The sequence below is a fragment of the Plasmodium relictum genome (genome assembly GCF_900005765.1).
Source record: "Plasmodium relictum strain SGS1 genome assembly, chromosome: 5".
NCBI lineage: Eukaryota > Apicomplexa > Aconoidasida > Haemosporida > Plasmodiidae > Plasmodium > Plasmodium relictum.
The window spans coordinates 43,468-71,461 of NC_041683.1; the positions used below are offsets into that span (position 1 = coordinate 43,468).

General features: G+C 17.9%; 12 protein-coding genes across 12 annotated transcripts; 5 read left to right on the forward strand and 7 right to left on the reverse strand.

Annotated features, from left to right (window-relative positions):
• Positions 1-300: 300 nt before the first annotated feature.
• Positions 301-2,773, reverse strand: SEC23 (protein transport protein SEC23, putative; the record flags this gene model as incomplete). Its single annotated transcript, XM_028675256.1, has 2 exons — positions 301-2,280; positions 2,474-2,773. 2 exons carry the CDS (start codon positions 2,771-2,773, stop codon positions 301-303), a joined length of 2,280 nt encoding a protein of 759 aa, XP_028531863.1.
• Positions 2,774-5,354: 2,581 nt separating this feature from the next.
• Positions 5,355-6,435, forward strand: DLC1 (dynein light chain 1, putative; the record flags this gene model as incomplete). Its single annotated transcript, XM_028675258.1, has 6 exons — positions 5,355-5,421; positions 5,502-5,654; positions 5,741-5,940; positions 6,016-6,081; positions 6,198-6,260; positions 6,388-6,435. 6 exons carry the CDS (start codon positions 5,355-5,357, stop codon positions 6,433-6,435), a joined length of 597 nt encoding a protein of 198 aa, XP_028531864.1.
• Positions 6,436-6,495: 60 nt separating this feature from the next.
• On the reverse strand, positions 6,496-8,849 carry PRELSG_0501400 (conserved Plasmodium protein, unknown function; the record flags this gene model as incomplete). The annotated part of the gene is made up of 6 exons (XM_028675259.1): positions 6,496-6,570; positions 6,650-6,725; positions 6,801-6,972; positions 7,136-7,609; positions 7,685-8,507; positions 8,781-8,849. The coding sequence occupies 6 exons, from the start codon at positions 8,847-8,849 to the stop codon at positions 6,496-6,498; spliced, it is 1,689 nt and encodes a 562-aa protein (XP_028531865.1).
• Positions 8,850-10,478: 1,629 nt separating this feature from the next.
• SNRPG (small nuclear ribonucleoprotein G, putative) lies at positions 10,479-10,847 on the forward strand (the record flags this gene model as incomplete). Its single annotated transcript, XM_028675260.1, has 2 exons — positions 10,479-10,548; positions 10,666-10,847. The coding sequence occupies 2 exons, from the start codon at positions 10,479-10,481 to the stop codon at positions 10,845-10,847; spliced, it is 252 nt and encodes an 83-aa protein (XP_028531866.1).
• A 315-nt stretch (positions 10,848-11,162) lies between these two features.
• Positions 11,163-15,615, reverse strand: PRELSG_0501600 (conserved Plasmodium protein, unknown function; the record flags this gene model as incomplete). Its single annotated transcript, XM_028675261.1, has 3 exons — positions 11,163-11,286; positions 11,400-11,803; positions 11,986-15,615. 3 exons carry the CDS (start codon positions 15,613-15,615, stop codon positions 11,163-11,165), a joined length of 4,158 nt encoding a protein of 1,385 aa, XP_028531867.1.
• Positions 15,616-15,945: 330 nt separating this feature from the next.
• PRELSG_0501700 (zinc-binding dehydrogenase, putative) lies at positions 15,946-17,106 on the forward strand (the record flags this gene model as incomplete). Its single annotated transcript, XM_028675262.1, has 1 exon — positions 15,946-17,106. The coding sequence occupies one exon, from the start codon at positions 15,946-15,948 to the stop codon at positions 17,104-17,106; it is 1,161 nt and encodes a 386-aa protein (XP_028531868.1).
• A 415-nt stretch (positions 17,107-17,521) lies between these two features.
• MED7 (mediator of RNA polymerase II transcription subunit 7, putative) lies at positions 17,522-18,244 on the forward strand (the record flags this gene model as incomplete). The annotated part of the gene is made up of 1 exon (XM_028675263.1): positions 17,522-18,244. The coding sequence occupies one exon, from the start codon at positions 17,522-17,524 to the stop codon at positions 18,242-18,244; it is 723 nt and encodes a 240-aa protein (XP_028531869.1).
• Positions 18,245-18,639: 395 nt separating this feature from the next.
• On the reverse strand, positions 18,640-20,755 carry PRELSG_0501900 (mitochondrial ribosomal protein L4 precursor, putative; the record flags this gene model as incomplete). Its single annotated transcript, XM_028675264.1, has 2 exons — positions 18,640-18,803; positions 19,138-20,755. 2 exons carry the CDS (start codon positions 20,753-20,755, stop codon positions 18,640-18,642), a joined length of 1,782 nt encoding a protein of 593 aa, XP_028531870.1.
• Positions 20,756-21,273: 518 nt separating this feature from the next.
• On the forward strand, positions 21,274-21,934 carry PRELSG_0502000 (conserved Plasmodium protein, unknown function; the record flags this gene model as incomplete). The annotated part of the gene is made up of 4 exons (XM_028675265.1): positions 21,274-21,345; positions 21,501-21,586; positions 21,696-21,753; positions 21,827-21,934. The coding sequence occupies 4 exons, from the start codon at positions 21,274-21,276 to the stop codon at positions 21,932-21,934; spliced, it is 324 nt and encodes a 107-aa protein (XP_028531871.1).
• A 437-nt stretch (positions 21,935-22,371) lies between these two features.
• Sec61-beta (protein transport protein SEC61 subunit beta, putative) lies at positions 22,372-23,247 on the reverse strand (the record flags this gene model as incomplete). The annotated part of the gene is made up of 4 exons (XM_028675266.1): positions 22,372-22,450; positions 22,524-22,634; positions 22,978-23,054; positions 23,245-23,247. 4 exons carry the CDS (start codon positions 23,245-23,247, stop codon positions 22,372-22,374), a joined length of 270 nt encoding a protein of 89 aa, XP_028531872.1.
• A 963-nt stretch (positions 23,248-24,210) lies between these two features.
• On the reverse strand, positions 24,211-24,893 carry PRELSG_0502200 (60S ribosomal protein L22, putative; the record flags this gene model as incomplete). Its single annotated transcript, XM_028675267.1, has 3 exons — positions 24,211-24,318; positions 24,440-24,571; positions 24,720-24,893. 3 exons carry the CDS (start codon positions 24,891-24,893, stop codon positions 24,211-24,213), a joined length of 414 nt encoding a protein of 137 aa, XP_028531873.1.
• A 1,385-nt stretch (positions 24,894-26,278) lies between these two features.
• Positions 26,279-27,940, reverse strand: PRELSG_0502300 (clp1-related protein, putative; the record flags this gene model as incomplete). The annotated part of the gene is made up of 1 exon (XM_028675269.1): positions 26,279-27,940. One exon carries the CDS (start codon positions 27,938-27,940, stop codon positions 26,279-26,281), a length of 1,662 nt encoding a protein of 553 aa, XP_028531874.1.
• Positions 27,941-27,994: the final 54 nt, after the last annotated feature.

The window sequence follows — 27,994 nt, forward strand, 5'->3', positions numbered from 1 at the left end:
TATAATTTTCATTATTAAAAATAATCTTATAAGAAGAAAATATATATACATATATATTCTTTCTAAAATCATTATAATAAATTAATAAAAATATATAAATAAATTTTTTTCTTTTTCTTAATTTTTAATATTTTTCTTCTTAATAAATACAAAATTTATAATTGGTTAGTATTATCTGAACAAATCACATAAAATATATGTAAAAAATTGATTTATGTTTGAACAAATCATATATAAATTATATGTAATATGGTCAGTTTTGTCTGAACAAATCATACAAATTAGGTGAAAAATGATAATTTATGCTTGAACAGCTAGCTTTACAAGATGGTCCATAAATATTTTTAAAGAAACATCATCTGTATTAATTATGTAGGATTCGTTAGTTGAAGTTCCGAATGTGCTTCCACTTAAGGAATTGTGTGTAGTAGATGGGTTAACTTTTGCTAATAAGAATCTGCTTTGACTACCTCCACTATTACACAAAACAAATTTCGGTATAGGAAATCGATCTTCTAATATAGATTTTGCATCTTCATGAGGTGCACTGAGTAATTGACGGAAGTGTTCGTATTCCGGTTTTTCATGAAACCCTTGTTCTCTCCATTGATAAATCATTTCTCCATACCATATAACAATATGAAAATAAGAGTCCAATAAAAGAATAACGTTTGATTTTAATGACTGTGCATCTAATAAAACGGGTATGGGTGTTTGAGAATCAAAAGAATATTGAAGCAAGGCTGGTTGAATCATAATTAATGAATTCATGACATTTTCTCTTAATAAAATAGTTCGATAATAAGCTGTTTCATCAGGACTTGCATTAAAGGTTTGTAAAAAATGGGATCTTCTCAAATGATACATAAATTGCGGATATATTGAAAATTCAGAAGATAAATGGAAAGAATTAACGTCATCCTTTTGATAGTCAGCAAAGGTGCTAACTAACCTTATAAGTTTTCTGTCTAACCATCTTAAAACATCAATAGGTTCGTCTGTCTCTGCCTTTAAAACAGCAAATCTTGCCATTAAAACAGCTGCAGTTTCTTGATCAAATCCTTGAGATATTTCTGCAATATTTGGCTCAGCAAATCTATAAGAAATGGTTGTTACACGTAATCTTCTCCTCCCGCTAGGATGCTGGTATAATGTTTGAAATTGTAAATAAGCTTGTCTATTTGGTGGTAGTGAAGCAAGGTTTTGATTAACAATTTCAAAATAAAATGCAATAGTAGATTGCCTGTCTAAAGCACATATAGTCCATTCACATGTTCCTCCTTCTCCTACACAAGTGTCTGATACATAGTTTGCTGTTTTTTTATTACTTGAACATGCACCTATCGCACCGCATACACGAAATTCTTTTGAACAAATAATAGTTAGTTTTGCATTATAACCATGTTTTATATAACCTGTTGAATCAGTTTCAAATATTTTTTTGAAAGAATCTTTGAATACATTCATAGAAAAAGAGTCAGCCATTACCATGAATCCATTAGTTTTTTCACAGCAAACTTTCATTTCATATAAACCTATTTGATCTAATGAGCAAGCAAAAATATCAATAGCATGACCAGATGCAACAGCTCTATTAGCAAGTGTCATATAATATTTTAAAGCCTTTTTAACATGTCTAGCATTGGAATTCTCTTTCTGTAAGTCTAAATGATGCCTAATTGATTCACTTAGTGGGGTATCTACAATTTTTCCAGGAGAAGTAGTATCAGCCCCTCCTATAAACATCATAATTCTACCACTTAATTGATTACAACAACATTCTAATAACCCTATTGCTACACTAAGAGCTACACCTGTGCATCTTCTTGCTCTCTGATCAGGAGGCGTGGGCCAATTGTCTTTTTGTATATCTTCTAATAGCATATTGATATTATATTCACATTCACTTACTGGTTGTAAGAACCTACGAGCTGATGCTGAAGTAGTAGAACTACGAGGATCATTTCTACTTCCTAAATTTAATTGTTTTTGTAATTCTTGAGCTGTAATATCTTTATTTCCTTTGAAAACATAAGATTTTAAACAATCATGAAAACCAATTTCGTGTACATAACACATATTACCAAAAGTTATTATTCCTATATAAGCATCACCTGGCATTAAACTAATACATTGCTGAATGGAATCTTTTAGTTGTTCTAACTCTTCTTCTAGTAAGCAAGTATCAATAACAAATAAAAATGTTGGCGGTGGTATATCTCCAACATTGGATGGTTGAATATACTCTATGTTAGAATACATAACATCAGCAGGCAAATTCTAAAAATAAATAATAACATATATATATATATATATATATAAATATATATTTAAATATAATCTTAGTAAAAATATTTATATTTATCTGAATATATATATATATACTTTTAAAAAAAATGAAGATATGTATAAATAAAAAAAAATTACATCTTTTTCTTAACATATATATATAATATTTAATATATTATTATACTTTTTCTGATATATGCTCAGCATAATGTAATGGAAATGGATTTTTTGTATTGGAAAAAGGACAAGTCCAGGTTTTATTTCTAAAATCAATATTACAATAAGGATTTAAAATACAGTTACTAGCTTTACATTTTAATGGTTCATATTCTACTAATTTAACACTATTATCATCTGTTCTTTTTAAAACAGTATATAAGCAACCTAACGGAACTTCAATTTTTGATGCTTCATTTTTTGTAGGTGGCCACAAATTCCAACTAAATCTAATTCCCGTTTGACTTTCTTGAAGATGTATATCCATTTTATTTTAACATATATATATTTCTTATATCTCTTTTTTTCTCTATTTCCTCTCCTTTTCTACTATTTTATCTTTTTTTTTTTTTTCTGCACTATGTTAATATTCTTATATCATTCATAAATAAGTTTTTTTTTTTTTTTTTTTTCTTATGATAATATTTTGTTCCTTTGAGGATGCCTATCTTTAAACTTTTGTAACTACAATTTTTCTATGATTTTTTATATTTACTTTTTTAAAATATATCATTAATCATACTAAAAAATATACTATATATTAAATTGTATTATTTTTATTTTTTGTTTTCTTCCGTGTATTATTAAAATAATGCTCAAACATCAACTTATTATAGTTTAGAATATTCTATGTAATTAAAAAAAAGCTTTCTTTCTTTTTTTTTAAATAAAAAAATTTTAAGAATACAATAAAATTAAAAACTTTTTTTTTTTGAATATTTTTAGTAAATTTAAAAAAAAAAAAAAAAGTGAAATGCCCATTCTTATATCTTCACTAACACTAAAAAATTTTTAGAATTTCAATTTAATTTCATTACATACTTTTAACTTTTCATTCTTTTCATTATTTTTCATATTTTTAACATATGATTAAGCAATTAACTAAAATTGTTTATAATTTTTTACATACACTTTAAAATATTTTAAAAAATAAAAAAAAAATATGGCAATAACAGTAAAATAATTAAAATTATATTTTCTTTTTTTTTTGTATATAAAATAAAATAAGAGAATCATATAATAAGTAAATAAAAAATGAATAAAAGTAATAATAAAGAATATAAAAAAAAATATATTTTTAAAATACTATAATGTTGTTTAATATCCCTTGAGAAAATGAAAGTAGTAACATTAATAAAAAAAAAAAAAAATTAAAAATGTTTAACAAAATGAACAAAGAAAAAAAAAAAGAAAATAATATTAATTATAAAAAAATAATACAAAATAAATAAAAGAAAAAAAAAAAAAGATAACTGAATATTTAGTAATAAAAAAAAATATATAATTCAGAAAAAATGTATTAATATTTGTATGTACTTCATAATTGAGTATTAATGTGAACAAAAAAGAGATCAATGAATGGAAATATGAATATTAAAAAAAGAAAAGAAAATTTTATTTAAATTAAAGTTATAAGTTAAAGTAATAAAGTGGATAAATATTTTTAAAGTGCAAAATAATCTTATTAAAACGTGAAGCATTCCACCTTGAATATCTCAAATATGCAAATAAGAAAAAAGAATAAAATTAACATTTTTTTTATTTTTCACAATATTTTCCATTATAATAAATTAAGTACTTATATAAGCATGTAATTTTATAGAATAAATTTATCTTTTTTTATAATTTTTCTTTTTTAAAAAAAAAGGATATGAAATGCGTCTATTTTTACTAATAATTAAATGTTTGAACATATGCATATTTGTTTATCTGAAATTATTATATTCTCTTCATAAAATTACTATTATTTAAAAAAAAGTATATATATTTATGTATTTTTCAAAATTTTAATGTGCTTATATTATCTAATAATATAGAAATAAAATTTTTGTTTGATCTTGTTTTTTTTAATGAGAATTATACACATTTGTATTTTCTCTTTTTTATTTAAATTATGTTTCAACATTTTTCTTCTTTTTTTTTATAATTCTTCGAAGAAAAAAAAAAATATATATATTAATTAATTTGCTATATTAATTTTTTTCTTATTATTTTTATATATTCTACATTCTTGTTTCATAATAGCTTAATCTTTCATTTACATTATATTTCTAGAAATATGTAAAGTATATATATATATATAGAATAGATATATGTCTATTTTTAAAGTTTTTTTATATTTCTCTAATTGTTCTGATTTTCTATGGTTACTAAATTAAAAGTCTTTTTATTTGCAATCATGTGAATAATATATATTTATTTCTAATTTAGAATGTTTATTTTGGATAATGTTTTAAAAATTCTAAAAAATAAAAAAAAAAAATTGATAAAATAACGTTAAAAATATAATAATTTCATATGAAAATTTTGAATTTCGTTAAAAATGAGAGTATATAATGTTAATAGGAAAGAAATTTTTATCCTTTAAAAATATTTTTTTTAAATGAATGATATGCAAAATAGAAAAGTTAATTCAGGTTTTGTCATAATAAAAAGTATTTTATGAAAAAATAGAGATATAATCCTAATTCCATAAATAATTCATTTAAAATATATAATTAACAAGTTTAGACAGGAAAAAAAAAAAAAAAATAAAAGAAAAGAAAATAATAAAGTAAAATATATAGAGAGTAGAAGTATTTATAGAAAAAATAATAATAATTAAAGTAATAAAATGAAAAATAATAAAAAAGATATATATTTATAAAATACTTATATTTTAAAATAGGCAAAAAATAAAATTTATTTCAATATAAAGTTAAAATTTTTTTTATAATTTATTTAGTGAAATTTTAAATTAATAAATATTCTCCACTTTTCTGTTGTACCAATTTTATAATAATTTTTATAAAATTAATTAAAAAATAATAATATAATATTTTATTTATTAAAATAAAAGAAAATACTAAATGAGTAAGCCCATGGCTAAAGGAGTTACAATTTCACACTGTATTAAAAATTGGGAGCAAAAAAATGGCATAATATTTTAAATTAAAAAAAATAAAAATATAAAAAAAAAAATTATGAAAAAATAAAAATTATTAAAATTTTTATAGGAAAAAAAATAAGCGAAGAAGAAGAAGTTAGTTTCATTTGCCATATTCCGTTAATAGAAAAATTAGATAATAGTATAAATTCATTAGAAAAATGTAAACGCTTATCCTTATCAACGAATAGAATTGAAAAATTGATACCAATGTCTGGATTAAGTAATTTATATACTAATATACATATAAATATATTTTAATGAATAATTATTATTCTCTCTTTCTTTTTTTTTTTTTTGTAAAAATAGAAAATATAGAGATACTGTCATTAGGTAGAAATTGTATAAAAAAATTTCAGTTTCTTGAAGATATAAGTGGTACATTAAAACAGTTATGGATATCTTATAATAGTATTGATAAACTTGATAATTTGCAATCGTTGAAAAAATTACAAGTTCTTTACTTATTTCATAATAAAATTAGAAGTATTGAGGAAATAGATAAATTAGTAAGTATACTAATTAAAGGTATATTTATTTATATATTTTCTTTATTATTATTTTTTTTTTTTTTTTTTTAAAAGAATACTTTACCAGAATTAGTAGAATTAGGTTTAAAAGGAAATCCCATATATGAAGGAAAGACTAATGTAATTTTTTTTTTTTTTTTATATTGCTTTTTTTATCTTTATAAATGATTTTTGTGATTCATATTTATTTTTATTATTATTGTGTTGATATAATGGTTTTTAACAAAATTTCATAGGAATATATGAAATTAGTTATTTTAAAAAAATTACCGCAATTGAAGATTGTTGATAATGAAACAGTATGGAAATTTAAATAAAATTTATGAAAAAAAAAAAAAAAATAGTAGAAATTTCTTCTCTTTTACTCTACATGTATAACAAATTATTATTTCTCTATAATGATAATTTTATTTTTTATTTTATTAGATTACAGAAAAGCAAAGAAACGATGCATTATCAGTTGAAATAATATAATAAAAAAAAAAAAAGTTACAATAGCATATTTTAATCATAAAAATTTAGTTTCCTTTTCTTTTACTTCTTTATTTTAATATTTTTTATAATGTCAATTTTTCTTTGATAAGATTTAATTTTTTTTTCTACATTAATCTACAAATAAGAATAAAACAATAGTAAAAATTTTAATTTACAAATTTACAAATTTTTTAGAAAAAAAAAAAAAAATTACAATATCTTTATTTAATTGGATACAGTCTAATATAGAACATTCACTGAGAATATCAATATTTTCTTTTTGGTTAATTCTATTAAAATAAAAAAAAAGAATATTTTAATATATATTAAAATTAAGGAGTTTTAAAATTAAAAACACTTAATACTTGTTTGATAGAATAGATGTGCTATCAATTTTATTAGTAATTTCAATAATTAATTTATCCATATCATTTAATATACATTTGTTTTTTTCAATATTTGATATAATTTCTTTTTCTTTTTTTTCATTTTCCTTTATATTTTTATGTATGTTATTTATTTCATTTAACAGTTTTCCTACATAAAAATAAAATTTTAATACATGTATGTATAAAATGACAAATAAAATTATTGATACTTTAGAAATGATTTATATAAATTTTTAATATAATAAGAATAAATTTTAAAAAAACATTTATTATGAAACTTTTTTTTTAAAATAATAATATTATTATTATACTTAAATAAGAGTAATTTTGTTCATGCTCCTTCATTAACTTATCGTAATTTAACTTTTTATTATGAATTAAAACATTCAAATAAAGAAAATCAACATTATTAATATTTTCATTAATTGATATAATATAATTAATATTAGAGAATTTTTTTTTATATAAGTTTAGTAATGTTTCATTAGTCTTCTTTGCATCATCTATCTTCATCTTTTGTTTATTTATTATTCCATTGTAAAAGTCATTTATAGTATTGCTTTTTTTAATTAAAAAATTGTCATTTTTTATTGTTTCTTTTTTTATCTTATAACTTTTTATTTCTTCATCTAACTCAAATAAAAATATTTTACTTTGACATATCACAGAATTTATTAGAATTTTGGTATTTTCAAAATATAAAGTAATTTTTTTTATTTCATTCTTTAATTTCTCTATCTCATTTAAAATTAATTGCTGTTTTTCCTTTAGATTTAAACATGTTCCTAAAAAAGCATACACATGTATATATATATATATAGGCATATTCATTTATTTTATTTGTTTTTCTAATAATTTACTGTTTTTGTTTTCATATTGCTTAAAATGTTGTATTAAGTAAAATTCATTCTTTGATTCTTCTTTATTCCAATATAAACATATATTCCTTTCTTTTATTAAATGATTTGAATCTTTTTTTTCAGAGTTTTCTATATTATTGTCTTTATATATAAAATATTTTAATTTTTCATTTTTATATATTCTTTTTTTTTTTTTCTTTTTCGTATATCTATTATTTTTGTATATTTTTGATTTATTACCTATTTCGTATTTTATTTCCTTTTTATCTTTTTCTTCATTTAGTTTGATTGCAGAATTTTTATGGTATTCTAGGTTAACTTTTTTGTTTTGTATTTCTTTTTCTAATATATTTTCTTCAAGATTCATCTTATCAACGTCACTGATACAAGTATCTATATCATTACTTATTTCATTTAATTTTATATTTTCACTACTTTTTTTACAAGTAATTATATCTTCTATATTTATATCATAAGCACCATTTTTTATTTCTTTGTAATTTAAGTTATTTTCACTAAATTCTTTTTTATAATCATTATTTACCCATGCATTTTGATCTTGTGAATTTATACATTCTTCTTTTATTAATATATTTTTAAAAATATTTTTATAATTTAAAATAGATTTATCTAAAAATTCAATTAATCTATTTAAAAATTCTTTATATAAAACATTATAATTTAAGTTATTTTCATAGTTATATAAACTTGTACATACGAAATGAATATATTCTAAAATTTTCAAAAAATTTTTTTTTTCTTCATATTTTTCTATTAGACATAAAAATGCTTTATTCTCAATTTCTATATTTTCGTTTTCAATCTGTTATAATAGCATGAAAAAAAAAAAAAAAATTGCACTAATAAAATTAGACAAAATGTATTACAATTTATTTATTATTATTTATTTTACTATTATCTACAACATCATAATTTTATAACTACTTTCATTTAATACACATCTTATTTTAGCTAATACTCTTTATTAATTATTTTTAAGGTTACTAAGTTATATTCATTAACATTTTTTATTAATGTTTCAATGTAATTAGCATTAATATACATAGATATATATATTTATAAAGTTTTATTTTACTTTTAAATTTTCATTTTTTGATAATAAATCTTTTAATAAAATTTTTTTATCGTCTAATAAATAACTCATGGTTTTTTTTTTTTTTATCTATTTTAATTATTTTCTTTTTTTTTTGTATTAAAATTTAAAATAAGTCTATATAAAAAAAAAAAAAAAGTAGGGATAATTTAGTTTTATGAGCAAATATATTTTTTAAGATTTCATTATAAAAATTAATATATAATTTTAATTTTTTTTTTTTTTTTTAATTGTCTTATAGGACTGGATTTTAATATATTAGAGGATTCTATAAAATTATAATTTGAAATTTTAAAATAAACTATTTACGCATATATTTTAACAAATGTTTTATTTAGAAAGCTATCTTTTTGCAGATAATAATTTAATGTTCCATTAATTACTTTATATAAAATATTACTATTTTAATTTGCACTTTAGTCATAACTTTAAGAAAATATACAAGTATATTTATATAAATAGAATGAAAAGGGCTCATTTAGGTATAAAAAAAATAAAGGAAATAATCAGATAAAAGTTATTAACTGCAATAAATATAAATAATGTTATTAAATTTACGAAAATATAAATTGTATATGTTTTATATGTGTAAAAACTGGAATTTTTGTTATACCTAGATATATTTTGCTCACAAAAAAAAAAGAAATTTTAATAAAAATATTTAGTTAAATTTATATCTAATATTTTAAACTATAACATCTCAAGTAAAATTATTTATTTTTTCTTGTTCCAATTATTTAAATAAGAGAATTTAAAAAATATCTTATTCAATTTTTCCCATTTATAGATATATAATTTATTTTTCTTTTCTCTGATATTTGTTATTGTACTTTTTTTTTTTTTTTTATTATCATAATTCTATAAAATTACATGGATTTTTTTTTATTTTGTATATAAGTTTTTACATAGCTAAGACAACTTTAATACAAATATAAGAAACACAAAAAAATATAACTTAGGAAAATACACAAGAAGAAGCAAAAAAATAAAAAAAGTTGTTAATTTTTATATAAAATTAAAAACAATAATTAATTTTTTTTTTTTTGTAATTATCATTATTATATGTATTTTTTTTCTTGTGTTCTTTTAGAGAAAAAAAATTATATATATACAGTTATTAATCTCTCTAGAAATTCATTATATATAATCTTAAAATATAAAAAATTGAGATTAATTTTTCTATTCATCATATACCATTTTACTTTTTTTTATTTTCTTTTCCTATTTTTTCTTATTTTTTTGTTTTTTCCATAAACATAAATATAAATTCATGTATCTTAATGATGAAACATAATTATTTTTAAAATTTACAAAAAAAATTAAAATTTAAATAGAAAAATTCCAAAATGATATATAGAAAAAAAAAGTAGAAAATAATCTTCAAATTTTTTATCATTTTATTTGCTAATTTATTCATCTTGATTTATTTTTTTTTATAGTGCCTTAAAAAAAAAAAAAAAAATTTATAATAGAAAAAAAAAGAAAAATAGATTAAAAAAAAAAAAATATTATAAAAAGATTAAGTTAAAAGTAGTTAACATAATTTTTACAAAATAACATGGGACCTCAATAATATATATTAAGATAACAACGAAAAAAAAAAAAAAAAAAAGAAAAATACAAATTTAGTATTTTTTAAAACTTTACAAAAAAAAAAAGAAAAAAAAAAAAAAAAGCAATATGACTTTAACTGTGGGGAAAGCAGGTCCAGCTTCGGACTTTAGAAAATTTATGGAAAAAAGATTACAAAGTACGAAATATAAAAAAAGAAATAATAATAGAAAAAAATGATAAAAAGAAAAAAAAAAAGAGTAAATAAATAATTGTCCTTTATAATTAATATATTTTTTTATTACAATTTTTTTAGTTTATTTAAATGGTAACAGACAAATTGTTGGGATATTAAGAGGATATGATACTTTTATGAATTTAGTTTTAGATAATACAGTAGAGATTAAAAAAGATGAACAAATTGATATAGGAATTGTCGTTATAAGAGGAAATAGTATTTCTTATTGGGAATGTTTGGATAAAGTAGATGTAAAATAATATATATTCTTCATTATATATTTTCATTTTTATTTTTTTTTTAATAAAGTATCAATATTACAATGTTCAATATAATAAAACTAAACAATTGAATTGATATATAACAAAAAAAAAAAATATATACAGAAAAAATATTTTATAAAACCATATATATATATACACTTTGCTATAATTATACTAAGAAAAAGTGTATATATATATAGAAAATATAATTAAACAAATTATATAAAAAAAAATTATTAAAATTATAAAAATAAAACAAAATGTTATGAATCAAATTGAAAGGAATCTTTTTTTTTTTTTGTTAAATAAATTCTAAGTTTTCCATAAATTTTTTATTTTTAATACAACTTTCTTTTGAATTTTTTTTTGAATTCTAGCTTTTTTATTTTGTAAAATAAATACAAAACAGTCACAAGTTGAGGTATATTCTTTTTCTCTAAAAAATATAAGGGGGAAAAAAAAATGAACAAAAGAATAATATCAATAAATTAATAAAAATTATAAATAATATATATATGTATAATAATATATTTTATTTTTTTTTTAAACCTTTTGTCAAAAAGCCTAGTTGAAAAAGTATATGAATTTCCTTTTAAGAAGAAGTAATAGGATATATAAGGAGAAGAAAATAATAATTCATAAAAATAGTTTTTATCTTTAATTAAAGGAATGATTAAAAAAAAAGTCAATTCATATAATTCTTTTTTTAAGTTATGTAAAATATATATTATCAATTTGTTAATTAAAAAAATATCAAAAGGAGGATTGACTTCATATGATCCACTTTGTAAATTAAATTCAAAGAAGTTACTCGAACTACCAAAAAATATATCAATATCACTAAAAAAAGAACAATAATTTTTTAAAACAGCATTAAATGGAGAAGAAAAACATTCTCGTTTTATTTCTAATTCTTTTGCTAAAATATTCATTATTCTTTTAGGTACACAATTCTGTATAGATACATATATTAAAAAAAATATATATATATATATATATATATATTTAAAATTTAAGAAGAAAGAAAATATTTTTAAGTTATAGAAATAATAATTTAAAAATTTTTTTTTTTTATATTATTTTTGAAATATTATGTTTACGAATCACTATTATTATACATATTTTTCTTATTTACATGAGAGCCAGAGTGATTAGTATTTCCTATAAACGTTTGATAACGTATAATTAAAAAAAAAACCAAATAATAAAAAGTTCTTATAAAAATTTGATCCCTATTTTTTATTAGAATTCCATTTTGTTTGTAAAAACAATCATGATCTTCTTTTTCAATTTTATTTTTTGTATAGCATTTTATAACTAAATATTTATTTAGGCATCTTATACAAATACAATATATATTATTAAATAAAAAAGAAAAAATAAGGGGATTATAATTATAAAAAAAAAAGCAATATCTATAAAATAACAAGCATAAATTAATATAATGTATTTTATATGTTTTTTTTAAAGTATATAAATTATCAAAAACATAATATCTTTTTCCTTTAAATTCATAATAAATATTACGAATATCATGATTATACATTTTACTTTTTAGATTAAAAATAATAAAATCTTTTTTAGTTTGAACATAAAAATCATCTTCATTAATATTTATATAAATATTGTGAAATATTCCTATGCTTTTGTGTAATATGTTTATATATTTTTCTAAGCAGTTATCTTTATTTATTTTTATGAAATGTTGTCTTTTTTTTAATAATCTATTTTTTCTGTTTTCCATTGAAATGTTTTTTCCTTTTTTTAAATAAAATATATAATTAATTGCGAATATTTTTTTATATTTTTTATTATTAACTTCGTTATCTTTTAATAGAAAAAATTTTCTTTCAAGAATTTCTTTGTATTTATACTTATATGTATTTATAAAATTTTCTATCTTATAAATTAATCGTATATGCCACTTACTAAAGTTTTCTAAATTTTCTTTTAGATAAAAAAAAATTTTTTTATTTTTTATTTTTTTTAAAATGATATTATTATTGCTATATAGGAGATTTAAAAAATCGTAATATTTATAAATAGACAACTCTTTAATAATATTATTTAAAATTTTTTTCTGTTTTTCTTTATAAACATGATTTTTTTTACATAAACTGATATTTTTTTTCTTGCATACATATGTTTTCCTTTTTTTGGTTAATGCAACCTCTTCCATTTTCACAATGTTTTCTTTTTTCATTTTCTTTAATAAAAAGAAGGAATGTATCATAAATAAATAAATATGTAGGTTTATATATAAAATACTTTTGTTATACAACTTCTCTAGCAAAGGGAATAATAAAATTTTTAAATTTTCAAAAAATATTTTCATTTTCTCATTAATATAATAATATAAATTATTATTGTATCCATTGTTTTCTGTTACAATACTTATATTTTTTCTTTTCTTTTCTTTTTTGAAAGAGTATGGATTTTCATGTAAATCATTTTCTTTATTTAAATTTTTTTTAAACAGCATCTTATTGTTTATATCAACATTCTCTATTGTTTTATTATCATAATTCAGAGAAGTTAAATAATCAAAATTATTTATATAATTTGTATAAGTAATTTCACTAATATTATAAGATAAATTTTTATTTGCTTTATTTTTAGATGAAGAAATATATTTAGTATTTGGTATATGATTCTCTTTCTTAGGATTTTTACTAATAGATTTATTGTTTTGAATATTTGATTCATTTATTTCTAAATTTGAATATTTTCTCTTTTTGTGTGAATTATAAAGAGATAAATCTTCTGCATTTATAATATTATAAATATATTTTAAATATATATCTTTTTTATTCACCTTTTTAAAGAAATGATTAAAGTTCTTTTCAATTTTGTCTTCATTTTTATGGTAACAATTCACATGTGAATGATCACTTTTATCTTTTAATTTTTTATTAATAAATTCATATGAAAGATCGAAATTTTTAAAATAAAAAAAATTTTTAACAAAACTATTAAAAATATAACTTAAAAAAGAGTCATGACATTTAATAGTAGTTATATAGTTATATTGTAGAATATATATGATAATAAATATAAAATATTTTTTTTTTTCTATTACACTTATATTTTCTTTTTTCAATTTATTATAAGAACAAAAAAAACATAAAGTATAAAAATCTTCCATATTTCTTTTTTTAATTAAATTATTATTATTGTTATCATTATAATTATTATTAATGTCATTTTGAATACATATTTTTGTATAAGTTAAATTACTATTATTTATCTTATTTTTATGAAATTCTTTTATATTTTTATTGTCATTTGTTTCACTCTCCATATAACTTAAATTATTACTAATATTAAACAAATGAATTCTATCATAATCACTAAGTTTGTTAATATATAACTCAATTTTATTACTATTATTATTATAAGTTTCTCTTTCATAATTATCTTTTTTATCATATTTTTCATAATTTTTTTTACAACAATTTTTATTATTTTTGTCTTTTGTCATATACATTTTTTTTTCTTCAGTTGTTAAATTATTTTCATGGCATACTAAAGAAATAGAACAATAAAAATTTATATCTAAAAAAGTAAAATAAAAAAGAAATAAATTAAATAAATATTTAAAGGATAAATTAATATATAATCTATTAATATTCACTGTAGTCAGAAACAAAAGCTTTTTTATGTTTTCCTTTAATAAAATTCTGATATGTTTAAATAGAAATAATTCATCAACAAATAATTCACTTTTTAAATATTTTTGATATATATTAAAAGAACTAAAAAGTATTTTAATAGGTAAGAAACAATTATTTGAAAGGGCCTTGTTATTACATATTATTTTATTTTCCTCATTGTTCTGAGTATTTTCACAAGTGTATGAAGAATATATTAAATTAGAAATAGAATGTATACTTTTATTTATTAGAGAATAAAAAATACAGTTTAATATATTAAAGTAAAAATCATTATAAATAGCTTTTTCAATAACGTATGTTACCTTATTTATATCAATTTTTAATTTATTATTTTTATAAATAAAATGCAAACTTAAATTATGATAGTTATTTCTTTTTCTATCAATACTATAATTATATGAACTCATTTTATGATCATAATAAGTGATAATTATATTATTTATTTTAGAACTATTCTTCTTATCATTTTTATAAGTGCTAGTAGCTACATATACATATATATAATGCCCATTTTTTTTTTTTTTTTTTTTTCTCTTTTCTTTTATAGTTGAGTATTTTTGTAATTGTTTTTTTATGTATTGAAAATAGATGTTTTTCTTATTATCATTTATAAGATAATTTAGAATTAAACTAAATTTTTTAATATAATAAGTACACAAAAAAAATCCATTCTGTTTATAAAAATTTCCTTTTTTTTTGTTTAAAAGAAAATAAAAATTTCTAAATAATTTATAAAGATAAGTAAATTTATCATTTATTATGCAATTTGAATTTTTAATAGTTATATTATAAAAAAATCTATTTAATATCTCTTTTTCTATGAAACATAAATTTTTGTTTAATTCAATTAAATGATCATTTTTTTTTACACAACATTCATTTTGGTATATATTGTAAATTCCCTTGATTTTTTTGGATTCTTTAATTGACTTTGGATTATTTCCATTTTTCAGTAATTCCAAATAAATATTTTTTAATTTTAAACTTTCTACAAAATATAACTCGAAAGTAAATAAATTTAAAAATAATTTTCTAATTTTAATGAATTCATTTTGTAAATTATATTCATCATTTATATTAAGAATATACATTTTTTTACAAATTTAAAATTTAACTTTTATAAAAATTTATTAAGAGAAAAAAAAAAATAAATAAAAATAAAAATAAAACATAAAATATATCCAAAAAAAAAAAAAATTAAGCGTCATTTAAAAATTTAATATGTATATATATAATTTATTCATTTTATTATATCTTCTATCATATATATATATATATATAGTAAAATAAAATAATAGAAAAAAAAAAAAAAATACAATTAGTCAATATAAATTTTTATTTTATTTCGTTTTATTTTTTGAATCCTTGTGTTATTTGCAAAGTACTTTTATTTATAATTTTTTTTACCCAATTTAAGGTAAATGAAAGGAGTTTTATTAAAAGGATTAAATAATATAGTTTTTAGTAATTGTTTGAAAAAACCAGTTTTGCAAAAGAACATATATTCTAAAGAAAAAAATGATTTATTAATAAGAGTCTCTGCTGTTGGTATTAACAGAATAGATATTTTAATAAAACAAAATAAATACTTATCTTTTCCCAAAGAAAAAAGTTTAGGTATAGAAATAAGTGGAATAGTAGAGGAATCTAATTGTGAACGGTTTCGAAAAAATGATAAAGTGTGCTCACTTTTAAAATATAACGGATACAATGAATATGTACTAGCTAATTCTGATCATACGATTAAATTAGACAACTCCTTATCCATTATTGAAGGAGCAAGTTTACTAGAAAGTTTCTTAACAGCATATAAGTTAATTTATTTTATTGCCAGATTTCCTATGATCAATGAGAATTTCACAGGAGAAAAAAGCACTACTATAAACAATGGAAGTATAGGATTAAGCAGCAATAATAATAACTTAAATTATGATGAAGAATTTATAAAAAAAGAAAAATGTAAAAGTATTAATCGATTATATGATAATTATTTTGAAAATGAAGAAGTAAATGTTTTAGTATACGGTTCTTTAAGTAGTGTCGGTGTAAATTTATTACAACTATTAAATTTTGAGAAAAAAAGAAATATTATTAAAATTAATAAAATAATTGCAGTAACTTCAAATGAAATAAAAGCGAAAAAAGCTTTAGAATTAGGTGCAACTGACTATGTTTTTCATAATAATGAAAATTTTACTGATAATATATTAAAAATATCAAAAAAAATTAATTTAATTTTTGATTGTGTTGGAAAGAGTATGTTTGAAAATAATTTGAAAATATGTGCTCCAGACACAAAATGGATTTTATATGGCTTATTAGGGGGAGCAAAGATTTTGAAATTTAATTTATTTCATTTAATAAATAAAAGAATACTTTTACTTAACTCTACCCTTTATGATAGAAGTGATTCATACAAAAAAAATTTAATAAAGTCTTTTGAATATAATTTAATACCATTGTTGAAAAAAAAAATTTTGAAATGTTATATTCATGAAGTATTAAATATTGAAAATATTGAAAAAGCACATTATATTATTGAAAACAACTTAAATATTGGTAAAGTTGTTTGCACATTTTGATACTGTATAAACATAGATATTAATAAATTACCTATGAAACATATGAAAAGAAAAAAAAAAATTTCAATATATATATATGCATGTATACTTTTTTTTTATTTCATTTTTTTTTCATGTAATTTTATAGGAACATTTATATTTTTTTTTTAAAATATTATTTTATCTTTTAATATATATATTTTTAAAGTTCATTTTAACATTGATTATCTTTTGGATAATTTTAAACTAATAATTTTTTTTTTTTTTTAATTTATTCTTTATATATTTTTTTCCTTTTTTTCTACTTTAGCCTATTAATGTAAAGTTACAATTTATTTTTTTTTATGTTTTAAATAAATTTATATTCAAATTATTTTTTCTTTCATTTTAATTTTATTTTCTTAGTATATATATATTTTTTTTTTTGTTTTGAAATATGACTGATAAATACGTTTCAGGTTATCCTCCTCCTCCTTATTATTATGAGGAATATGAAGATGCTGATATAAAAAAAGTTTCTGAAACAAATAATTTGAAAGATAGTGAAAATAATTTTATAAAAAAAATAAGTGAAATATATAATATATATGATATTAATGAAAATAAATATATAAAAACCTTTGAAGCTAAAAATAATATTGAAAAATATGATAAAAAAAATTGCACATTTTTATTGGGGAGGCCACCCCCAATGGCTTTAAAAAGTAATTATAATATATTTGGTATGAATTATGAGGTTGAAAGAAAAATTGAAAAATTAGAGCCAGATGATACCTTGTATAATGAAAAAAAAAATTTAAAGGAAGAATTTATTCGATTATATAAAAGTTATAAGGATCACTTTTTTAGTTTATTTGATGATATAGTAAACAATAGAAAAGATGATAAAAGCAAAATAAAAAATTTAATAAAAGTTCATATAAATTTATTTCATATATTAGCTAATTTAAGGTATCATCAAAGTGTTAATAATATTATTAATGTATTAAAAATTCAATTAAAAAGAAGGCAAATAGCCATTGATAAAATGAAAATAAGTTTGTTAAATGTTTATAATTATATAAATTATGTTCAAACAAATTTTTCAAAAATGAAAATGATTAAAAATGAAAAAAAAATTACTAAAAAAAAAAAAAAATTAAAAACTATAGAAAATTGAAATAATAATAAATAAAAAAATGCTTATATAAATATGTATTTGTCTTATATTATTTCATAAAAAAGAAAAAAAATTGTAAGATCTATATTTTAACTTATTTTTAATTTCATCTTTTTTTTTTCTTTTTCTTTTTCTTTTTCTTTTATTTTATTTTATTATTTTTTTTTTTTTTTTGTTAAAATTTATTAATATGTTATTTTAATAAAACTATATAAAATTTAAATTTATATTATGCTCATAATTGCTTCTCATTTTTAATTTAATTAGTTTTTATTGAATTTTTATTAAATACCTCTACTAATATAGAAAATGAAAATATATAAAATCATGCACATATCTTTTTCTTTTTTCTTTTTTATTAATTCATCATCAAAATTAATGCTATTTAGTTTATTTTAACTTTCTTTTTCCTTGTTATTATCTCCTTCATTTTCAATATCTTCATCAATAGGCAATGAATCTTCATCTTTTTCAATTTCTTCATCATCAGACAGTGAATCTTCATCATTAGACAGAGAATCTTCATTAGTATATTCTTTTTTATTATTTTTTTCTTTTTCTAAAAAATTATATATAGAGAAATATAAAAAAGAATGTTTAATTTTCTTTATATATTTTGGATTTTGCTAAAATAATAAAATAAATACATTATAAGAGAATAAACACAAATAAAAATTATATATGAATACCATTAAAAGTTAACATTTTTCTTTTTAGTAAATGCATTAATGTTTAAAATGTATTACTACACATTATTTATATATATATATATATATATATATATATATATATATATATATATATATAATATAAATAAAATATTAAAAAGCATAGATAATTTATATATATATTAATTTTAAAGGATTAATTTTTATATTTTTGCTCATAATTACCTTCTAATACAGATATAGGTGATGATAGACTAGAAACGTCTTCTAAACATTCATCATCATTTAATATTTCATCAATCATATTAAAATGATCTTCACTATCATTAATATTATCAAATTCATTTTCAACATTAAATAAATATTCATATTTAATAAATTCTGGTAATGGATCATCACATTGGAATTTTGTTAATATAAAATTTTTGTAAGGATCTTTTTTTTTAACTTTTAATGGCCCCTTTAAGTCACTAGACCATTTCCATTCTTGAATTCTTTTTTTTAGAGCATCTTTGTCAAATTGTGAGAAATCATTTCTTTTTTTTTTTTCTATCCAAAAAATGTTCCAATTATTTACTTTTTCTGGATTTGGTGCTCTTGTATTATTAGGTGTTGCATAGGTAGGAAGCCATTTCATTTTATAAGGATAAATTTTCAGTTCATATATAATATTTTTTAAAGCTTTATATGTGAAAATAACATATCTGTATTTTAATAAATTATAAATATTAACACCCTCTACATTTTCTCTTTTTATACTTGCTATATTAGCACATGCCCATAAAAAATTATCATTTACATCTGTTTTCCCTTCATGTACTAATAAGGCACTATTACACTTTTTTCCTAAAATATTCCTTAAATATTTAACTGTATATTTTGTTTTATGTGATTTAATTAAAAAATTATCAACAACTTTTATTTGATCTTGTGCAAATTTTGCTGATAGAAGAATTTTCATACCTTTCCATAAAAATTTCTTATTAATATCAGTTTTCTGATCATGGGGACGTATTGGATGATTCTTAACTCCCAAGTATCGACCACATGTTTTTCTCCAATTCATTCTTGCTTTTCCACTTTTTTTTTGACTCCTATATTTTTTAGTACTTCCTGGCCATTCCCACTTATATAATTGCATTCTTTCAGTATATCCTGCTAATGCTGTTCTGTAAAAATAATAACATTTATGTAATATGTCTGATCTGATTGGTAAACCAAAAATATCATTGGGCACTGTAATAAATTTTATATTATCATCATTTTCATCAGATTCGAATTTATATATAGGTATTTCTAACTTGCTATTAAAACCAACAGCAGGAAATGTCCAATTATTTCTCATTAATGTTTTTATATCTATAATGCATCCTGGTCTTCTTATAATTGGATCATCATCAATGTGAGCAAAATGTTTCGGCCTTTCAAAAATAAATTTATATTCATCACGAATTATTTCATTATCATTTTTTTTAGAAATTAATTCATCATTATTTTTATCATAATATTTATTGTTACATTCATTAAAGTATTCCCTATAACTAGTATTATCATCTTTTTCTATTTCATCTTTATAACCATTTTTGTAACTTTCTTCCTGTTCTATTCTATTAAGCCACTTTAAATTATCTATTTTAATTTTTTCAGTTAAATTTCTTGAATCGCTCTTAAATTGTTTTTCTTCGTAAATAGGAACTTTATCATTTTGTGTAAGTACTTTATTCAATTTCTTCTTTAAATTAGTTGTTCGCATATTTCGTTTTTGAAGAATATGTTTTGAAGGATAACTTATGCTACTTACACATTTTTTCGCAAAATATGACTTATTAAGTTTTAAAAACATTATTATTATATATTTTTTTGATAAAATAATTACATGATTGAACTATCTTCAAAAAAATTAAAAATTTCAGATTAACAAAAATATAATTGTTATACACAATAATAAATATGATAATTTTTTAAAATTAAGTATTTTCTTTCTTTTTTTTTTTTTTTCAATATCTCTTTATTTATATATTTAAATTATTATAAATCATGTATTATATATTCCCCCTAAAAGGGATTTATATTGTTAAGATTAAAATTATTCTTGAATTATTTAAAACTATATTTTAAGTTATTCAAAAACATTTTTAAAATCAAAAAATTTCAAAAAAAAAAAGAGTAATTTTTTTTTTATTATTTCATTTTTTTTTTTTTTCTATAGCATAAAAAAAAAAAAAAAATCGTAATTATAAAGAATATTTAGTTATTTTATTATTATTCTATACTTCAATAAAAAGAGTAGTAGATTTTTGTTTCTAAATAAAATACAATTTTTTTAATACATATATATATATATATATATGTAGAATTATAATGAAAAAAATATTTCAAATTAGTAAGAGATTTATTTACTGGCCACCTAAAAATAAAATAAGGACATTAAAAGTAAATATATTTATAAATTGCATATTTATTTTATACATAAATAAATGTATTTATATTTTTATATTATTTATTTTAATATATTTTTTTTTTTTATGAACATTGTGTCTTATTAGTTTTACATTAATAAACTTATTTTCGTAACTTTGTTAATTTAGTTTCCTTCTGGGAAAAAGTGTTTTATATTTATTGGTAAAAGAGACGAAGATGGAAAAGAAGAGCCAGTATTATGTTTTGTTGATAAGTTAAAAATATAAAATATATACTTAAATACAATTAAAAATATATTTATAAAAATATAAAGAAAATATATATATATATATCGTTTCATTTGTTTAAATTCCATTTTTTAGCCAAAATCATAAGTTGACTTGGATGAATGAAGAAGAAGTATTAAATTTTGAAAAATTGGTAAAAATAATAAGAAACATATATATTTTGTATAATTTGTTATATCTTTTTTTAATTTTTCTATTTATGTTAGATGCCTAGGTTAGATAGTTACTTTTCTTTATATTTAGAAAAAGCAAAAAAAGTTAAAGAACAAAATTTATTATTAAATGAAGAAATTAACAAATCTTTTCATGAATAAAAAATATTTTTTTAAAATTACGAGGAAACATATTTACCTAAAAATATTTATATACTTCTTGTAATTAATTTTTTTTTTTTAGTATTATAAACATAATATTAAGTGTTTACTTAAAATTTAATAATTTTTTTTTAAATAACTAATTATAAATAAATTTTATTAAAACTTGCTCTATTTAATGCAACAAAAAAAAAAAAAAAAAAAAAAAAAATTAAAGTAAAAATGTTGTAAAGTCTGTTCAAATAAAAAGAAATATAATTAATAATTATTGTTCTCTCTCTATATATAACTTTTTAATATTTAACTTAACTAAAAAAAAATAATAATTCATTTCTTCTTAAATTTGAATTAATCGCAAAGGAAAATTTTTTTATATTCTGTATAAGATGAAATGAAAGACAAAATATTTTAATTTTTTTTTTCTTTTTTATTCTCTCTTAAATTTTATTAATGATATGTAAAATAACTACTGTTGCCATAAATATTAAAGTCGCGATTAATACTGTTTGAGGAGTTCTGAAATAAAAAAAAAATTGTGCACAAATTAAAAGTGAGTTAATATATATATATAAATATATATATATGTTACAATTTAAAACCAGGTGAATCATCCCCATAAAATTTAACAATGCTATTTGTATTTCCACTAACATTTCTTCTTTGTTTTGAGGTATTAGAGGATCCTGTATTTTGTCTTCGTCTGTAGTAATACAAATATATGTATTATATGATCATGTTTATGTTATTTTTATATTTATTATATATTTATATATTTATATATTTCTTTTTGTAATGTTTGTTCTTAAGTTATTCTATATGTATTTGTCATTTAATTATTTTAAACTTAAAATTTACATATACTCATTTGTAATTGATAGTATAAAAAATTTTATACATAAATTTACTCTTTAGAAAATAATATGAAATATCTATCATATTTTTTAAATGTTTTTAATACTTTATATATATATATACTTTTTTTATGTTTACATCTTTTTATTAAATAAATATAGTAAATGATTATTTAGAGATATAATTTTTACCTAGCACTTGTTCTCATGCCACCAACAATTAGAGATGTACCACTAATGTTTCCTGAATTAGAGCTACTAGTTTTTGCCTTCACATTAAAAAATATAAAGTATATATTTATAAAATTATATATATATATATATATATATATATATATATATATATATATATATATATATATAAGTTTATATAAATAAATATATAATATATTTTTTGTTAATATAAATTGATAAAAATGTACACAATTATATTTAAATAAAGAGAAGAAATCTACTAACCATTGTTACAGAAAAAATTAATTATTTCTGTTATTTTTACTTTATTTATGCTGAAATTTTAACTTTAACTTTTTTTTTTTAAATATATTTAAAATAAATATTTTTTACTTTTTTTTCTGTATTTTTCTTTTTATTTATTTTGTAATATTTATTTTTTTGATTTAAAATATATTTTTTAAGTTCACAATATCGTGTATAAAAATATGCATCCTTGAAAAAAAAATCTTTAAATATGTTAAGAAAGAAAATTATAAAAAAATTCAAAATTTAAAAATACACTATACATATTTTAACAAAAAAAAAAAAAAAAAAAAATATGCATGATAAAATTTTCTTTAAATTTAACATGTACAAAAAACACTTTTTAATCTTATAATCGTTTTAAATTTTTTATATTAAACCTTTATTCCTCTCTTAAAATTTTCTTTTAATTTTTTTAATAGTTTTATTATGATCACAACACTTTCTCCACTTTTATTTAAAGAAATATTTTATATTAGGAGAATTGTATATTTTGAAATTTTTTTTTAAAATAACATTTTCATATTAAGGTGAAATTTTTGTAATTAAGAAATTTTAATAATATAATTTTTTAAATTTGTATTATAATATGTATATTTTATTATATTAAATTTTGTCTATTAATTTTTCAAAAAAAAGAGAAAAAGTATTTGAAAAATGAATTTTTTTTTTTTTAGAACATATATTTTAAATTACAATACATGTTTATATGCAGTTTTTGATTATAAAATTATAAAAACTGTTCTTAAACTTGATTTAGAAAAAAAATTATCTTTTTTGCTGAAACAAAAATAATAGAAAAAAAAAAAAGAAAAAAGGAAAAAGAAAAAGAAAAATATCAGTCATACATAAAATCTACTAATTAATTCAAAAATGTTATGAAATAGTTAAATTCAAAAAAATTCATTTTTATTCAGCTTTTTTTTTTTGTTTTCATTTTCAAATTTAATTATTTAATTGAAAATATTTAAATTCATAAGCTAATTTTCCCTTTGCAATAACTCTCAAAAAGTCTCTGATTTGGTGCATTTTTAAGTACTTTTTAGCCAAATACTAAAAAATGAAATAAAAATATATACGTATATATATATATATATATTCAGAAATGAAATACAAATAATATAGAGAATTTTTTTTTTTTTTTCAACAAAAATGGCTCATTATAATTTCTTACTTTTATGTATCTTTTTGAAAATGGAATATGTACGGTTATATATATTTTACAGTCATCTGAAGTTACTATTATTTTGTTTTTTAAATTGTTTGTTTTCTTATCAACTTTTATTTTATCTTTAAAGAATTGTTCCTGTAATTAAAAATACAAAAGATATGATATAAAAAAAAAATTGTTTCAGTATATTAAAAGTAATGTAATAACGAAAAAATTTTTCTTCAGAAAAATATTAAACATCTTTTTAAATATATATATATTTAAAATTAGTTTTAATTATTACCAATCCATTTATGTCAAGAATTGTATCCTTTACTGGTTTTGTACAATCAAGTACATATTTTATTCCTTTTGTATTTTTTGTTACTTTCTGCTTTTTTCCTTTCACTATTTTCGTTTTTTTGACTGTTTTTTTTTTTTGTTTTTTAGTAATTTTAGAATCTTTTTTAGCTACCATTTTTAATTTTTATATTAAAAAAAATTATAAATTTTTAAATAAAATATTTTTTGTAGAAATATAAGAATATAAATATATATAAAAATACTTCCTTTTTAAATAATTGTAACTTCAAATATAAAAAGTGTTATAGATATTATTACAGAAAAAACTGCTTTATTTTTAAATTATATATTAAAAAATGAAAAAAAAATTGTAAATGTGTATTTATTTTTTTTTTTTATATATATTTCTTATTTTATTACTTTTTTTTAAAAATTTTTTAAATATTTTTTTATTTTTTATTTATTCTATTTACGTTTTTTTTTTTATTTAAAATTTTTGTTCTCTTTTTTTTTTTTTTTTTCTATACATATATAAACTTTTTTTTTTTTTTTCTATGCATATAAATTTTTTTTTTTTTTTTACTTAATTATTCTTATTGTTTTAAAAAGATTCTTTTCATTTTTAAGAAATAATATTTTGAAATCAACAAAAAAACTATATATTTTAATTATTTATAAGTTTTAATTAATGATTTATTTATTTTTTTTTTTTTAAAAAGTAATCCATATCCAATGAAATATATACTGAATTTACATTGTATCATCTTTTTTTTTTTTTTATATTTACTTATATCTAATTGCTGGTATTTTTATTTAAAATTTTTTTTATAGAATATTTTATTATACATTTTTGTTTTTTATATGAATCATTTTTTTTATTTATTATTATAATCAAATATATATTTGTAAACAAAAAATAAAATAAAAAAAGAAAAAAAAGAAAAATTCACCTCTTAGATCACTTAACTATATTGTCTAAATAATTTTTATATATGTGATATTAAAAACTGAAAGCAATAAGAAATTTAAATATTTAATTGAATATATTGTTTTAAAATATATACTATATCATTTATAAAAAATAACTTGTATGTATGTAGTCTAATTAATATATAAAGAAATTAGTTCTCTAATTTAATTACATTCGCAATTGTAATAGTAAAGTAAAAATAACTCAGAGAATTATTCTTATTAAAAAATATCATTAATATTAAATAAATTTACTTAATCTTAGATAGTTATACTGAAAAAAAAAAATTATTTTTGATGTTTTTCTTTTATTTAAACATCTTTCAAATTTTCAAAAAATATATATATATGGATATTTACATTTTTCTTAAAGCTAAAAAATTAATTAATTAAAATAAAACTTATTAAAAATGTATTAACATAAAAACAAAAAAAAAAAAAAAAATTATAAAGCATAGTATTTAATAAAAAAGAAGAAATGAAGATAATTTCTATTTATTTTGTATATTTTTTTTTATATAAATTTATAATGAAATATTATTTGATTAAATATTTATATTTTTATTGAATTTTTCTTTTTTTATTTTTCAATTAAAATTTAATTTGTTTAATGTTTCCAGGGACTATAAAATATGGTGGAATATTATTTGATGTTATGGAAACTGGGCATAGAATTTCAATTAAATAATCATTTTTATTTTCTTCATTTTCTTCACTTTCAATTTCTTTTATATTCTGCACATGAACAAAAGCAGCTATGTTCATAAGATGAACATAAAGAAAATCTTTAGAATAAGAAACACCTAAAATGCAATTTATTAAATTTTTAATATTGCTATTGTATAAACTAACTGATACATTTTCTATTTTCTTATTTTTACAATCTGCTGGTAAAGCAGATAAGGGAACGGCTGAGTTGGTATCTAGTTTTACAAAATTAGTTGAACTATATTTAAAATTTAATATATGACTCTTTTTATATACATTACCATTAACATATATATCTTTTGAAAAATAATTATAAAACCATAAATTTCTACAATACCTTAGTCGATTATTATCAGAAGGGATTACTCCTTCAAATTTAGGCATTCCTATAATTTCAACATTTCTTATTTTATCATTATTAATATTTTTGTTTTTATTGTTATCATTATTATTATTATTTACATTGTTATAGTTGTTGCTATTTTTAATTTTTTCATTATTATTATCTGCAACATTATTATTATTATTATTACTATTATCATTATGATTACTATCATGGTTATTTAAATTGTTATCATCATTATTAAAATCAGTACCCTTATTATTGTTATTATTTAATATGCTACCACAATTTACTCCTTCAGAATTATTTGCATCAATTTTGTTGTAATGTTCTTTCAATGAATAATGAAGAAAAGAATTGTCGATAACAACAACAATATTAATATTATAAATTTCTATTAAATTTTCAATAATTTTGTGATCTGCTTCTGAAGGAACATTTAAAATAAATCCAGATGAATGTATTATTTCTTGTTCTGTGTTGTTTTTAAAATTGGTTGACTGAAAATTTAAATTATTCAACAACATTAAATGTATACAACTACTTAAACATTCATTAATATGGTAATATAAATTTATATCTTCATTAATATCTAAATAACCAAAAAAAAAATCAAGTGAGTATTTCATATTCATATTATCATAAACAAAACAGCTCATAATTCCAGGGCCATTATTTAACTCTATTTTATCACAACTACATTTTGTATCAGTTTCAATAAAAATTGGTTTAAATCCTGACTTTAATGCATAATTGCATAGTAACAAAGAAACAGAGCTTTTTCCTGAATTATTGTTTCCAGTAATTAATATACGAGGACCAACTTTTTTTTTTTTTTTCGCTAACTTTCTATAAGCATCAAAAATATATGATAAAGATAAATAATCCTTCATTGTAGTATTTTTACTTTCATATTCTTGTAATGTTTTTCCTTTTATTTGAATAATACATCCAGTATAAGTATAAATTGAAAATTTTTCATTAAATCCAAAATAGTAATCTTTATCTAATATTAGTTCTCTACCAAATATTTCTGCTGTACAAGTATTCTTTTCATTTTTATTCAAATTGGTATTAGATAAAATTCTAATTTTTATACATTCTTCTTTTTCATCAAATTTAGTGGCTTTTTCTAATGTAACAATTCGTAATTCTCGAAAAGCTTTCAAATTGTATATCCTTGTATTGTTTGTAGTAGTCATTTTTTTTTTTTTTTTAATTTCATTAGTTTTTAACTAATTAAAAGTGTAAATCAA